The sequence below is a fragment of the Carcharodon carcharias genome, chromosome 21, assembly GCF_017639515.1.
Source record: "Carcharodon carcharias isolate sCarCar2 chromosome 21, sCarCar2.pri, whole genome shotgun sequence".
In the NCBI taxonomy this organism is placed as follows: domain Eukaryota; kingdom Metazoa; phylum Chordata; class Chondrichthyes; order Lamniformes; family Lamnidae; genus Carcharodon; species Carcharodon carcharias.
Genome location: NC_054487.1, coordinates 31681975 through 31695915, shown reverse-complemented (window position 1 = coordinate 31695915; position 13941 = coordinate 31681975). Strand labels below are relative to the sequence as shown.

Below are 13941 nucleotides of genomic sequence, written 5' to 3'. Positions count from 1 at the left end.
AATTGACCAAGATGACAGCAAGCCTACATTCAAAAGCCCACAAAACCTCTGTGGGCGGCTGTCAGTATGGTGAACAGTGAACACCATCCCTTCACTGCTAACTGCAATTTGTTGTATTCTTTCAAGGGATGTGGGCAATGCTGGCAAGGCTAGCATTTGTGTCCATCTCTATTTGCCCTTGAACTGAATGGCCATTTCACAGGGCTGTTAAAAGTTAAACACATTGTTGTGGGTTTAGAGTTACATGTAGGTCAGACTGGCTAAGGATGGCAGATTTCCTTCCTAAAAGGGCATTAGTGAACCAGGTGGGTTTTTACAACAATTAATAATAGTTTCATGGTCACCATCACTGAGACTAGGTTTACATTCCAGACTTATTAATTGAAGATTTATTAATTGGTGAGATTTTAAACTCATGTCCCCAATGCATTAGCCTGGCCTCTAGATAACTAGCCCAGTAACATGACTACTACACCACCACCTCCCCCTAAAAGCCAAGCCAAACAAAATAGATTGCACTTAAATATAGTGCAAGATGTTTTAAAGTGACTTCTGATATTTATGCTGCTGGCTGTATATTTGATAGATACATATAATCTGTTTATCCAACACTATAAAAGATTACTTCCAAAGATTCTGCTGTACATCATTATACATCAGACCTCCTTATGTCAAAAAGAACAGCCCACTGGCAACAATTATATTAGTTTAATATGCACTTTTTTAAAATAACCATCACTTAAAGAGAATGCACAGACAGCAAGACTCCTTCTTCAACAGAAATCTTGTCTGGGAATTTCAGTTGGGAAGCTGTGAAATTTAACCTTGGGCCATTCTCACATATCCATTGCTACTGATTTGAAAAGATGGAGTAGGATGTGTACCTGCCACCTCAGCTGGAGAAGGCAAAAGGAGGCCAAACAAAGAGAGGAGTGGAGAGAGAAAATTGAAAAGCAAGAGGCAGATTTACCCTGACCAAAAGAAAATACAATGTTGCTTTTTTGCATCACATGAACTGCCTGTGATCTAACATCATACAAACTAGGAGCATGAGTAGGCCATACAGCCCCTTGAGCCTGATCCCCCATTCAATAAGATCATGGCTGATCTAATTGTGGCCTCAACTCCACTTTCCTTCCTACTCGCAATGCCCTTAGACTCCCTTGTCAATAAAGAATCTATCTAACCCAACCTTAAAAATATTCAATGATCCTGCCAGCACCATTCTCTGCGAAGAGAGTTCCACAGACTCACAACCCTCTGAGAGAGAAAAACTTTTTCTTAAATGGGAGATCCCTTATTTTTAAACGGTGTCTCCTAGTTCTAGCATCTCTCAGAAGGGGAAATACCCTCTCAGCATCCACCCTTAGGATCTGACATGTTTCAATAAGATCACCTCTTATTCTTCAAAACTCAAATGGATACAGACCTAACAAAAAAAATCAACCCAATATTAGTAGTTTGAAGGTGCACAACCTGCCAGTGGTTGTATTTCTTGGTAATGATGTGTCACTATGTAGGCAATGTCATGTTCTTATAATTATATAAGTCATTGAAATTATTAGTTGCATAAGACACAAGACATCAATTGCATATAAGGGATTGGGTAAACATGTTGTGCGTTCATATTAAGACTAGGCACATGAGAACAGTTGTACAACTGTAAACATGGCAAGCCTGCACCTGCATTTTATCACACATGTTGGTCATCTTCTCTTGCAGTTTTAAAAGTTGTTCTCTAGTTTCTGAAAGAATAGAATAGATAAGAGTAGGTAAATTGGTATGCACTGATATGCCAAACATGAGCCCTCCCAGTGATGAAATAGCTGCACTTAAATGTATCACTCTCAGATGTAACATTACAATGTGTAGACCTTGCTTGGCTTGTCTACATTTGAGAATTAGGGATTTCACTGTGCAAATTATTTGTTCAGTTATGTTGTTAGATCTAATGTAATAAGGAGAAAAAGCAGTGTGATCAATAATCCACTTCTCACATATATGAAATGGCTTACCAATAAATTGTGGACTGTTATACATAATGATCTCTCTAGGTACACCAAATAAACTTAAAATAGCACTCAGAGTGTGCACAACAGTTGTGCTTGATATATTGAGCAATTATCGAATACTTGGTGAAGTAGTCAACAATAACAATGAAGTCAGTGCCATGAAAGCGTTTGGATACGACTTTGGACCAAGAATAGGTAGGAACTTCATGTGAAATCAATGGTTCTTTGTGCTGACTTGGCATATGCTCTTGACATGCCTCGCACTTCTTGACGATGATTTCAATGTCATTGTTCACACGAGGCTAATAGACAATCTCTCTTGCAAGTCTTCTCAGCTGATCAATGCCCTTGTGTGAGTGGTAAAGTTATCAAAGAATGTCTGGTTGTAAAGATTCTGGTATGATAACCTGCTTGCCTTTAAAAATAACTTCCCAGGAGATGTCTAGGTCATCACAACAAGGTCAAAGTGGTCTCGTGCTCGTGGACATGCTGAATTGAATCAGGCCATCCTTTGATGATGGCTATCCACAGATTCTGTAGCGTAGAATCTTGCAGCATTTCTTCTTGTAGCTTCTGGCATTTGTGTTGCAAAAAATGTACCATTGACAGATCTGCATTCTCCTGCAAGTATAATGTTGAAAATGCCAATTTTGTCAAAACATTCTGAATATTTAGATGTTAGGTCATGAACTGAGGTGATATGAATAGTTTCTGAGGTTGATCTGCCTTGTGAGGTCTGACTGATTCCATAGATTGTTATAAGTGTGAGGTCACGATGTGCCAGCAGACCTGCAATCGCTGGGCCTTCAGTTTCCGTTATGTAGAACATCTGTGACACCCAGGAGGACTGATTGTACTTACACTCCAGGACTATGGATCCTGCACTTCGAATTAATGAACCATTAAACACTGAAAGTTTCACAGAAGTAGGTCTCGCCATGTCCTTCCATGTCTGTGGATACATGTTTTTCAGGATTCCTGGGGCTAGTATGTTGGCACTTGTCCCTGTGCCAACTTGACCAATAGCAAATATTTACCAACTTTCTTAGGGCAGATAATTCAAATCTTGGCAAAGAGTTTGAATGATGTGATGGCATCTATGTTTTCCATGAGATTGACAGTATGAAACATGTGTTCACCACTCTTCATCTTGTTGTGCACATTATTGAAATTTTCTGGTTTGTCAATCACCCCATGTATATGGTTCTGATGGGATACCAGATGGTTATTCTCATTGCTTGAATGTACCCGTTGTGTACGGTCTGTTTCGATCAGTGCACAGCTCTTTGTAGCTGTATCAGCCTTTGCGCTAGTACACTGCCACTGCCAATGGCCCTTTCTGCCACATGTTTTGCAGAATAGATGAAAAGCTGGGCATTTCCTTGGTGCATGCAGAAGACCACACCTTCCACATGTCTTGCTAGGTTTGGGTATTCAAGTGGGTGTGTCAACAATTGGGGTTGTACTGAGCTTCATTGACCTTCAAGGATCACTTTGTATTTACAACCATTTTTGAGTAGCTCTTCGATGCTATATGTTTTGGACTTGTCTAGCATATCGTTCTGGAATGCTTCCATGGGAGTGGATGCAATTGCCAACTCAACAATTCTATCTGGTAGCTCTGCATTTGAAAAGAAACGGTACATATCCCATTCTCTGCATCTGCTGACTAAGGATTCTGTAGGTTGCTATCAAAATGATATGAGCTCTAGTTGATGAATATGAAAGTTTAACCTGATTCTAAACTGGTCTTCCAAGGTAGTTCATATCTTTTGGGGATCTTTTAGACCATAAGACATAGGAGCAGAAATTAGGCCAATCGGCCCATCGAGTCTGCTCTGCCATTCAATCATGGCTGATAAGTTTCTCAACCCCATTCTCCCATAACCTTTGATCCCCTTACCAATCAAGAACCTATCTATCCCGGTCTTAAATACACTCAATGACCTGGCCTCCACAGCCTTCTGTGGCAATGAATTCCAGAGATTCACCACTCTCTGGCTAAAGAAGTTTCTCCTCATCTCTGTTCTAAAAGGTCTTCCCTTTACTCTGAGGCTGTGCCCTCAGGTCCTAGTCTCTCCTACTAACAGAAACGTCTTCCCCACGTCCACTCTATCCAGGCCTTTCAGTATTCTGTAAGTTTCAATCAGATCCCCCCTCATCCTCCTAAACTCCATCGAATATCGACCCAGAGTCCTCAAATGTTCCTCATATGTTAAGCCCTTTCATTCCTGGGATCATTCTCGTCAACCTCCTCTGGACCATCTCCAGGGCCAGCACATCCTTCCTGAGATACGGGGCCCAAAATTGCTCACAATATTCTAAATGTGGTCTGACCAGAGCCTTATAAAGCCTCAGCAGCACATCCCTGCTTTTATATTATAGTCCTCTTGAAATAAATGGTCAACAATTGGGGTTGTACTGAAGGCCTGCAAGCTTCATTGACCTGCGAGGATGGCTTTGTATTTACATCCATTTTTGAGTAGCTCTTCAATGCTATACGTTTTGGACTTGAAGAGGACAAGCTCCTCTTCTGTTAATCCTGACATGTTCAACCTGTGTAGACCTTCATTCCCTATTGCTAGGCAAATTTTTATGACTTGCTTGTCTGGTTTAGACACATCTGAATCAAGAAACTATTGTTCTGTATGCTGTTTAAACATTTTGAATTTGGATAGTACATCAATTGCATCCCAATTCATACTGGGGAATTTTGTGGACTTTCTGACAATAATCCTTTGACCTCCTTTCTTCTGTCGTACCTGGGATGAGTGTCAATTTCATGCGCTTCTCAGAAGCTCCACCCATGAAGACGGGTTGTGGTGGGAATGCACCATGCAGTGATGGTGTCTTCATATGTTGTTCAATTGATTGTTCAGCAACTCCTGAAGCCACCTGCTATAATCACAGCCTTCTCTAGCCTGATTGTTACAATTTTTTTTGTGTTTGACTCACCCTTGCTCATCATAAATCTGGCTCACACCCTGGTCACTCATCTTTCCCAACTGAGCTAACCCAGTGCTGGTCTTCTCGATGCACTGTCCCACTCACTGAACTGACAGGCTATGTGCTACAATTTCACCACAAGGGATCTGTCTGTTCACCAGCTTTTTATTTGAGCACTCTCTTGGCATTGTGTCTTCAAAGCTGTACTGAGCAGCCACCACTCTGGGTTTCAACACTCTCTAATGCTACAACTTCATTGCACTCTGATCAAAATGTTGAGGGTTGTCTTGTGCCATGTGGCATGATCTAAGGCTGTTCACCATGTCGTACCCGTACTTAATCTTGCTGCCACCTGTCTCACCCCAGCTGAACACCATGTTATGTTCTTATAATGATATAAGTCCTTGAGCTTATTTGTTGTATCAGACACAAGACACCAATTGCTCATAAGGGATTGGGTAAACACATTGTGGGTTCATTTACTAAGACTAGGCACATGAGAACAGTTATACACAGGTATAAAACTTGAAAACATCAAGTTGTATGTGTGCTCTGCTTAAAGCAAAAGTGAAACTAAGACTGGATCACATGACACACTTCTGTTTTAGTGCTTTCATGCTGATATCTCATAAAGGCATATTACATCAGACAGATGCAGTGGAGCCTATAATTAGTATTTTATTTCATTGCATCATCTGCCTATCACTTGAGATTTAAGAACTCACAGTCTATTACAATGGAGATTTTTTGTTAAGAAGGCATTGACAAAAAGTGTTCCACAAACATTTTATGTGGGGAGAGAAGAACTGCTCCTGCTTTGAATTATTAATAGATCTGCTTATAATTTCATTACCATAATGCAGTGAAGCAGCAATGCATTCTAATTTAATTCATGTAATTAAACATCCTCCAAGAACATTTCAAATTGTTTCTCAGCAAGGTTTCTCATTCCATGAAGTGATGCAGCAGCAGGTTTGTAAAAATGGCAATAAGATGATAAAGTAAATCAGCCCTGGATGGTATCATTTGAAGGGAAAATCTTGGCTTGGATATCAGGAGAACTCTCAGCTGTTTCTTTAATTGGTACCTTGGGAATCTTAGCAGCCAACTAAATGACACAGATGGGCAGACTGCATCTTGATGTAATGCCTGATTGGACCTTTTACAATGTGCATTCTCCGAGTACTACACTAAGCAGTAACCTGATTAAACACTCATTTCCTAGACCAGAGCTTGAATCCACAATCTTCTAACAAGAATGCTACCAGCTGAGCCAAGATGAGGTGCTGCCAGTAAAAATTCAAAACCAAATGGCAAATATTGCCTCATGTAAACAGTGAGCCTTTACACTTGTTATCATAGCATTCATCTTAAAACATGTTAATATTTTTCTATCTGGACAAGACATTCTGACATTCAGCTAAAAGAAAGGCATTATACCTCTTTATTTATGGCCTCCAGGATCATTGTTTTTACTCTCAATTTACCTGTCTCGTGGTTGTGCCTGTTTGGGATTGAATATTCTTCTGTGTTGTTGCCTATGGCTGGAAGACTGATGCCTTCTTGTTCTCCTACACAGCATGCTCTGTAAACCTGTCCACACTGGTATCCGAGTGCTTGATTTGCTTCACAACTGAGTCCATTATCTTTAGCTCCTTTACCAAGAAGACAGCACTGACAGCATTTCTGTAAAAGAAGTGAATTGGAGGGAGTGAGAAAGACTATATATATATATATATTTATATATACACATGCTCTTCCCTTAAATAGGAATTAATTCAGGAAAGGAGGGAAGAAGATAATAATGGCTGAATAAAGAAATTGAGCAAATAATTAATTTAGCAGTGATCTGGGCACAGATTAGGGAATTTAAAGGCTGCTGCTACTATTCAGCCATAGTGCCTTATGTGATTATCAACTCAGGCATTTCCCTAACAATTCTGTGCCTCATCTGTTTGTGCATCATTGTACTATGCCAGCATCCATCTTATTGCAAGACTTTTTACAAAATATAATTGCAGATGATACACAACTTATTGTGAACTGTGAAGAGGATAGTGACAAATTTTAATAACTCATGGGCAGGGTGATGGAATGGGTGGGTGGACACATGGTAAGTGAAATTTGATGCAGAGAATTGTGAAGTGATACATTTTGTTAGGAAGAACAAGGGAAGGCAATATGAAATAAAGTATAAAATTCTAAAGGGGGTGTGGGAGCAGAAAGACCTGAGGGTATATCTGCACAAATCGTGAAGGTGGCAGGACAGGTTGAGAAAGTGGTTTATAAAGGCTTTATAAATAGAGGCATCAAGTACAAAAGTAAGGAAGTTATGGTAATTTGTATAAAACACTGGTTTAGCCTCCACTGGAGTATTGTGTCCAATTCTGGGCATCACACTTAAAAGTATGTGAAGGTATGGAAGAGGATGCAATGAAGATTTACGACAATGGCGCCAGGGTTGAGAGACTTCAGTTATGTGTATAGATTGGCAAAACTGGGGCTGTTCTTCGTAGAGTAGAGAAGGTTGCAAAGAGATTTGATTGAACTGTTCAAGATCATGGGGGGGCAGGTAAGGAGAAACGTTTCCCATTGGCTGAAGAGGAGAGAACCAGGGACATTGATTTAAGGTGATTGGCAAAGGGGATTATTTGAATAGGAACAATGTGCAAGGGTAGGGGGAAAAGGCAGGAGAATGGCACTAAGTCATGATGCTCATTTGGAGAGCAGTGCAGACACGATGGACTGAATGGCCTCCGTCTGCACCATAACAATTCTGTGATTCTGTAAATCTGTGATGTAGCATAAGAGCATCTGCGACATTAGTCGTCTCAATTTCTCTGCTCCTCTCACCCATTCTAACCTGTCTCTCTCTGAACTTACTGCACTCCATTCTCTCAGGTCCAACCCTGACATTGTCATCAAACCCGCTGACAAGGGTGGTGCTGTTGTTGTCTGGCGCACTGACCTCTACCTCGCGGAGGCTGAGCGTCAACTTGCAGACACTTCCTCCTACCTCTCCCTGGACCATGACCCCACCACTGAACATCAAGCCATTGTTTCCAGGACTGTCACTGACCTCATCTCCTCTGGGGATCTCCCTCCCACAGCTTCCAACCTGATAGTCTCCCAACCTCGGACGGCCCGCTTCTGTCTCCTACTCAAAATCCACAAACAGAACTGCCCCGGTAGACCGATCGTCTCAGCTTGCTCCTGCCCCACAGAACTCATTTCTCGTTATCTTGACTCCCTTCTCTCTCCCCTTGTCCAGTCCCTTCCCACCTACATCCGTGATTCCTCTGACACCTTACGTCACATCAACAATTTCCAGTTCCCTGGCCCCAACCCCTTCCTCTTCACCATGGACGTCCAATCCCTCTACACCTCCATCCCCCACCAGGATGGTCTGAGGGCCCTTAGCTTCTTCCTCGAACAGAGGCCCGAACAATCCCCATCCACCACTACTCTCCTCCGTCTGGCTGAACTTGTTCTCACACTGAACAATTTCTCCTTCAACTCCTCTCACTTCCTCCAAATAAAAGGTGTGGCTATGGGTACCCGCATGGGCCCCAGCTATGCCTGTCTCTTTATGGGGTATGTGGAACATTCCTTGTTGCAGTCCTACTCCGGCCCCCTTCCACAACTCTTTCTCCGGTACATCGATGATTACTTCGGTGCCGCTTCATGCTCTCGTCAGGACTTGGAAAAATTTATTAATTTTGCTTCCAATCTCCACCCCTCCATCATTTTCACGTGGTCCATCTCTGACACTTCCCTTCCCTTCCTTGACCTCTCTGTCTCAATCTCTGGTGATAGACTGTCCACCAATATCCATTACAAACCCACCGACTCCCACAGCTATCTCGACTACAGCTCCTCACACCCCGCTTCCTGTAAGGACTCCATCCCATTCTCTCAGTTCCTTCGCCTCCGTCGCATCTGTTCCGATGATGCTACATTCAAAAACAGTTCCTCTGACATGTCCTCCTTCTTCCTTAACCGAGGTTTTCCACCCACGGTCGTTGACAGGGCCCTCAACCGTGTCCGGCCCATCTCCCGCGCATCCGCCCTCACGCCTTCTCCTCCCTCCCAGAAACATGATAGGGTCCCCCTTGTCCTCACTTATCACCACACCAGCCTCCGCATTCAAAGGATCATCCTCCGCCATTTCCGCCAACTCCAGCATGATGCCACCACCAAACACATCTTCCCTTCACCCCCCTTATCGGCATTCCGTAGGGATCGCTCCCTCCGGGACACCCTGGTCCACTCCTCCATCACCCCCTACTCCTCAACCCCCTCCTATGGCACCACCCCATGCCCACGCAAAAGATGCAACACCTGCCCCTTCACTTCCTCTCTCCTCACCGTCCAAGGACCCAAACACTCCTTTCAAGTGAAGCAACATTTCACTTGCATTTCCCCCAACTTAGTCTACTGCATTCGTTGCTCCCAATGTGGTCTCCTCTACATTGGAGAGATCAAACGTAAACTGGGCGACCGCTTTGCAGAACACCTGCGGTCTGTCCGCAAGAATGACCCAAACCTCCCTGTCGCTTGCCATTTTAACACTCCACCCTGCTCTCTTGCCCACATGTCTGTCCTTGGCTTGCTGCATTGTTCCAGTGAAGCCCAACGCAAACTGGAGGAACAACACCTCATCTTCCAACTAGGGACTTTACAGCCTTCCGGACTGAATATTGAATTCAACAACTTTAGGTCGTAAGCTCCCTCCCCCATCCCCACCCCCTTTCTGTTTCCCCCTTCCCTTTTTTTTTCCAATAAATTATAAAGATTTTCCTTTTCCCACCTATTTCCATTATATAAAAAAAAACCCCACTAGAGCTATACCTTGAGTGCCCTACCATCCATTCTTAATTAGCACATTCGTTTAGATAATATCACCAACTTTAATTTTAACACCTATGTGTTCTATTGTACTATTGTCGTTGACATCTTTTGATGATCTGCTTCTATCACTGCTTGTTTGTCCCTACAACCACACCCCCCCCCACCTCTTTGTCTCTCTATCTCTCCGCCCCCCACACACAGACCTTAAACCAGCTTATATTTCAACTCTTTCTTGGACTCGAACCCAAGTTCTGTCGAAGGGTCATGAGGACTCGAAACGTCAACTCTTTTCTTCTCCGCCGATGCTGCCAGACCTGCTGAGTTTTTCCAGGTAATTCTGTTTTTGTTAAGGTTGCAAAGAGATTTGATTGAACTGTTCAAGATCATGGGGGGGCAGGTAAGGAGAAACGTTTCCCATTGGCTGAAGAGGAGAGAACCAGGGACATTGATTTAAGGTGATTGGCAAAGGGGATTATTTGAATAGGAACAATGTGCAAGGGTAGGGGGAAAAGGCAGGAGAATGGCACTAAGTCATGATGCTCATTTGGAGAGCAGTGCAGACACGATGGACTGAATGGCCTCCGTCTGCACCATAACAATTCTGTGATTCTGTAAATCTGTGATGTAGCATAAGAAAAAATCTTTTTACACAGTGGGTAGTTAGGATCTGGAATGCACGACCTCAGAGTGTGGTGATGGCAGATTCAATCTTGGCTCTCAAAAGGGAATTGGATAATTATCTGAATAGAAAACAATTGCAGGACTCCAGGAAAAAGGTGGATGAGTGAGACTAGCTGAGTTGCTCCTCAGAGACCTGGCACAGACAAGACAGGCCTCCTTTAGTGCTGTAATCATCCCTTGATTCCAACAAGAGAGAATCTAACCATCACACCTTGACATTCAATGAATAGATTGCTGAATTCCCCCACTATCAAAACCCTGGAGGTTACCAATGACCAGAAACTGAACAGGACTAGCCATGTAAGTACTGTGGCTACAATAGCAGGTCAGAGGCTAGGAATGTTTGGCAAGTAATTTATCTCCTGACTCCCCAAAATCTGTCCACCATCTACATGGCACAAGTCAGGAGTATGATGGAATGCTCTCCCCTTGCCTGGGTGAGTGCAGCTCCAACAACACACAAGAAGCTGGAGACCATCCAGGATAAAGCCCATTTGATTGGCACCCATCCACAAACATTCACTCCCTCCGCCACCGCCGCACAGTAGCAGCAGTATGTACCATCTACTAGATGCACTGCAGAAACTCACCAAGGTTCCTCAGACAGCACCTTCTAAACCCATGACAACTACCCTCTATGAGGACAAGGGCAGCAGATACATGGGAACACCACCACCTGGAAGTTCCTCTCCAAACCACCCATCATGCTGACTTGGAAATATATTGCCATTCCTTCACTGTCGCTGGGTCTAATTCCTGGAACTCCCTCCCTAACAGCACTGTGGGTGTACTTACACCAAATGGACTGCAACAGTTCAAGAAGGCAGCTCATCACCACCACCTTCTTAAGGACAGTTGGGGATGGGCAATAAATGCTGGCCCAGCCAGAGAAGCCCACATCCCTTGAATGAATAAAAAAATTAGATATCTTTATCTGTTACTATACAGATGTTTTTGTCCATTATTGCTGCTACACACAAGTGCTTCAAGGTTTTTAAATTTACTGCAAGACTTTGCTGAGTTATTTGAATAAAGACAACAGCAGGCTTGCTATAATTGGCCTCAACAGGTTTAGATTATGATTGGGGAGTTGAGAGAAGTAAAACTAATTAGTTTAAAGTTGCACTCCTGGGTATTATGCAACAACTCTTGCTGTTGCAATGCTCCTTCTCTTCCTATCAGTTACTAACAGCAATGCAAAATCTTCAGAACTTGTCAGCTACAGGCAGAGGAGATCAGCAACCATGGGATCACCCCCAAAACCTGGATCCAGTCCATAAGTGCATCAATGGCCTTATTCAGTCTGCCAAGCTGAATACTCCGTGCCTCTTTCCCATTTTGGACTTGTCTGTGGTAATGCAAAAGGGTGTGCTTGATGCGAGAGGGAGACCCAGTAAGTGGCAATGAAGTCAGACAGCAGCGCATCTTGTCAGAGGCATGGCTGCATCTCAGTGAGATGTGCCTGTCTGTGACTGATGGCTCCACCTAATGTCTCTTGAGAGTAGCTGCTTGTAGGAAGCATTAATGTGCTCCCATCATGAATTGCTGGGCTGCCACCAGCAAAGGCATTGTGTTTGTCTTTGTGGGGTGACTAACAATTTTCATCTTTCTGTTTGTAGGAGGAAACAGCCCATAACTTGAAGGAACAGGCCAAGATCTACAGCGGAGTTTCATCCCTGGCCATCCTGACCTGTGTGAAAGAGGAAGCGTTGGAACTGGCAGGGTAACATGGCAACTGCAACATTGCTGGTGGCAAGACAGTAGTGCAGATCCAAGAGAGTGAGTGGCCAAGCAAAAAGCAACCAGAGAGCCTCTGGCACACATGAAGCACAGTGTTCATCTGTCCACCATTGGACACATGGGGTTCCACACTAGGAGTAGTTGAAAGGATAAAATGGAAAGCGCAAATTCCTTTTGTCTATCAGTTCTCTCATGCAGGTCATGCCGAAGAACAGTTTTGATCCCCTTATCTAAGGAAAAGTATACTGGCATTGGAGGCAGTCCAGAGAAAGTTCACTAGGTTGATGCCGGGTATGGAGGGATTTTCTTATGAGGAGAGGTTGAGTAGGTTGGGCCTGTACTCATTGGAGTTTAGAAGAATGAGAGATGACCTGATTGAAACATATAAGATTCTTAGGAGTTTTACAGGGTAGATGCTGAGAGGTTGTTTCCCCTTGTGGGAGAGCCTAGGACAGAGGGCATAATCTCAGAGTAAGGGGCTGCTCATTTAAGACAGAGATGAGGAGGAATTTGTTCTCTCAGAGGATAGTGAATCTGTGGAATTGTTTACCGCAGTGACTGTAGAGGCTGGGTCATTAAGTATATTCAAGGCTGAGATAGGCAGATTTTTAATCAGTAAGGAAATCAAGAATTATGGGGAAAAGGCAAGAAAATGGAGTTGAGGATTATCAGTCAGCCATGATCTCATTGAATGGCAGAACAGATTTGATGGGCCAAATGCCCAATTCTGTTCCTACATCTTACGGTCTTATGGTCTCAGAGTACACGCATAGGGAGGAGGCATTGAATAATGAGGAACTTGTGGATTGTGCTGCTCCCTCTGATGATGAGGGAGCAGTTGACCACGCAATGCAAGTTAAGAAACTCCAGCTACCGCAAACAAGATGCAATGAGATACGTACAAGGGAGGCTCACTAACACACAGATGTTCCAAATGACCCTGTCAGATCCATACCAATTAAGCCAAATCTTTCTGCAGCCCTGCTGTCGCCATCTTTGTTTACCAGTCCATTGCCCTGCACCCAGTTGCACATCATACAGTAGCAAGGGTGAAGCATTGACCGCACACTGTTGGCCCCTTGAGGGAGCCAGGGTATAACTGAAGTCCCATGGAGCTGTAAAACATGGAAGGAGATGTACCGCAAACAGATTAATCCTTTATTAAACGACAACAGAAACAAGAGACTTCACAGTTTGACAATTTTTTCATCCATGAACCCCAAGTGCAGTGAGGTGCTCTTCATAATCCTTTTATGCTGGCTTGTATATGGGCTTCCCCTATTCTTTGAGCCAAAGTGGAGGCAGTGTCCTGACCTTGCTGCCCTGCGGCTTGGGATGAACTTGACGGCCACCTTTAAGCTGCCTAGAGAGCCCTGCCATGTAGAGGGGGTTCTGCATAGATGTCACTGAGGCTGAGGAGCCACTGCCAACAGCAAGAGGGCAATGAAAGGGACCCCAGATGCAGAAGGCATCCATTGTTCCCAATACAGACTTATACCTACCTGCTACCTTGAAAACTGTGGGGACCTGGCAGACTCTCCAGACAAATCATCCCCCTCTCTCCTTGCCACTGCTGCATCGAGCTCAAGAACAAGGCAATGCAATGCAGGTCTGTGCACATCTCTGGCATCCACTGAATGATCTGCTGGATCTGGCTCTCCATGAGACTCACCAATCTCTCCACAGAGGAAGCTAAGCATACACACAAAGA

General features: G+C 43.7%; 1 protein-coding gene across 2 annotated transcripts in view; it reads right to left on the bottom strand.

Moving 5' to 3' along the window:
• Nucleotides 1-13941, bottom strand: part of fbln1 (fibulin 1) — a 289537-nt gene that overhangs the window by 234449 nt on the left and 41147 nt on the right. For both annotated transcript variants that reach the window (XM_041215928.1, XM_041215927.1), the window contains exon 4: nt 6446-6644. In XM_041215928.1, coding sequence (XP_041071862.1) covers nt 6446-6644 — 199 coding nt within the window. The remainder of the gene's footprint in view (nt 1-6445; nt 6645-13941) is intronic.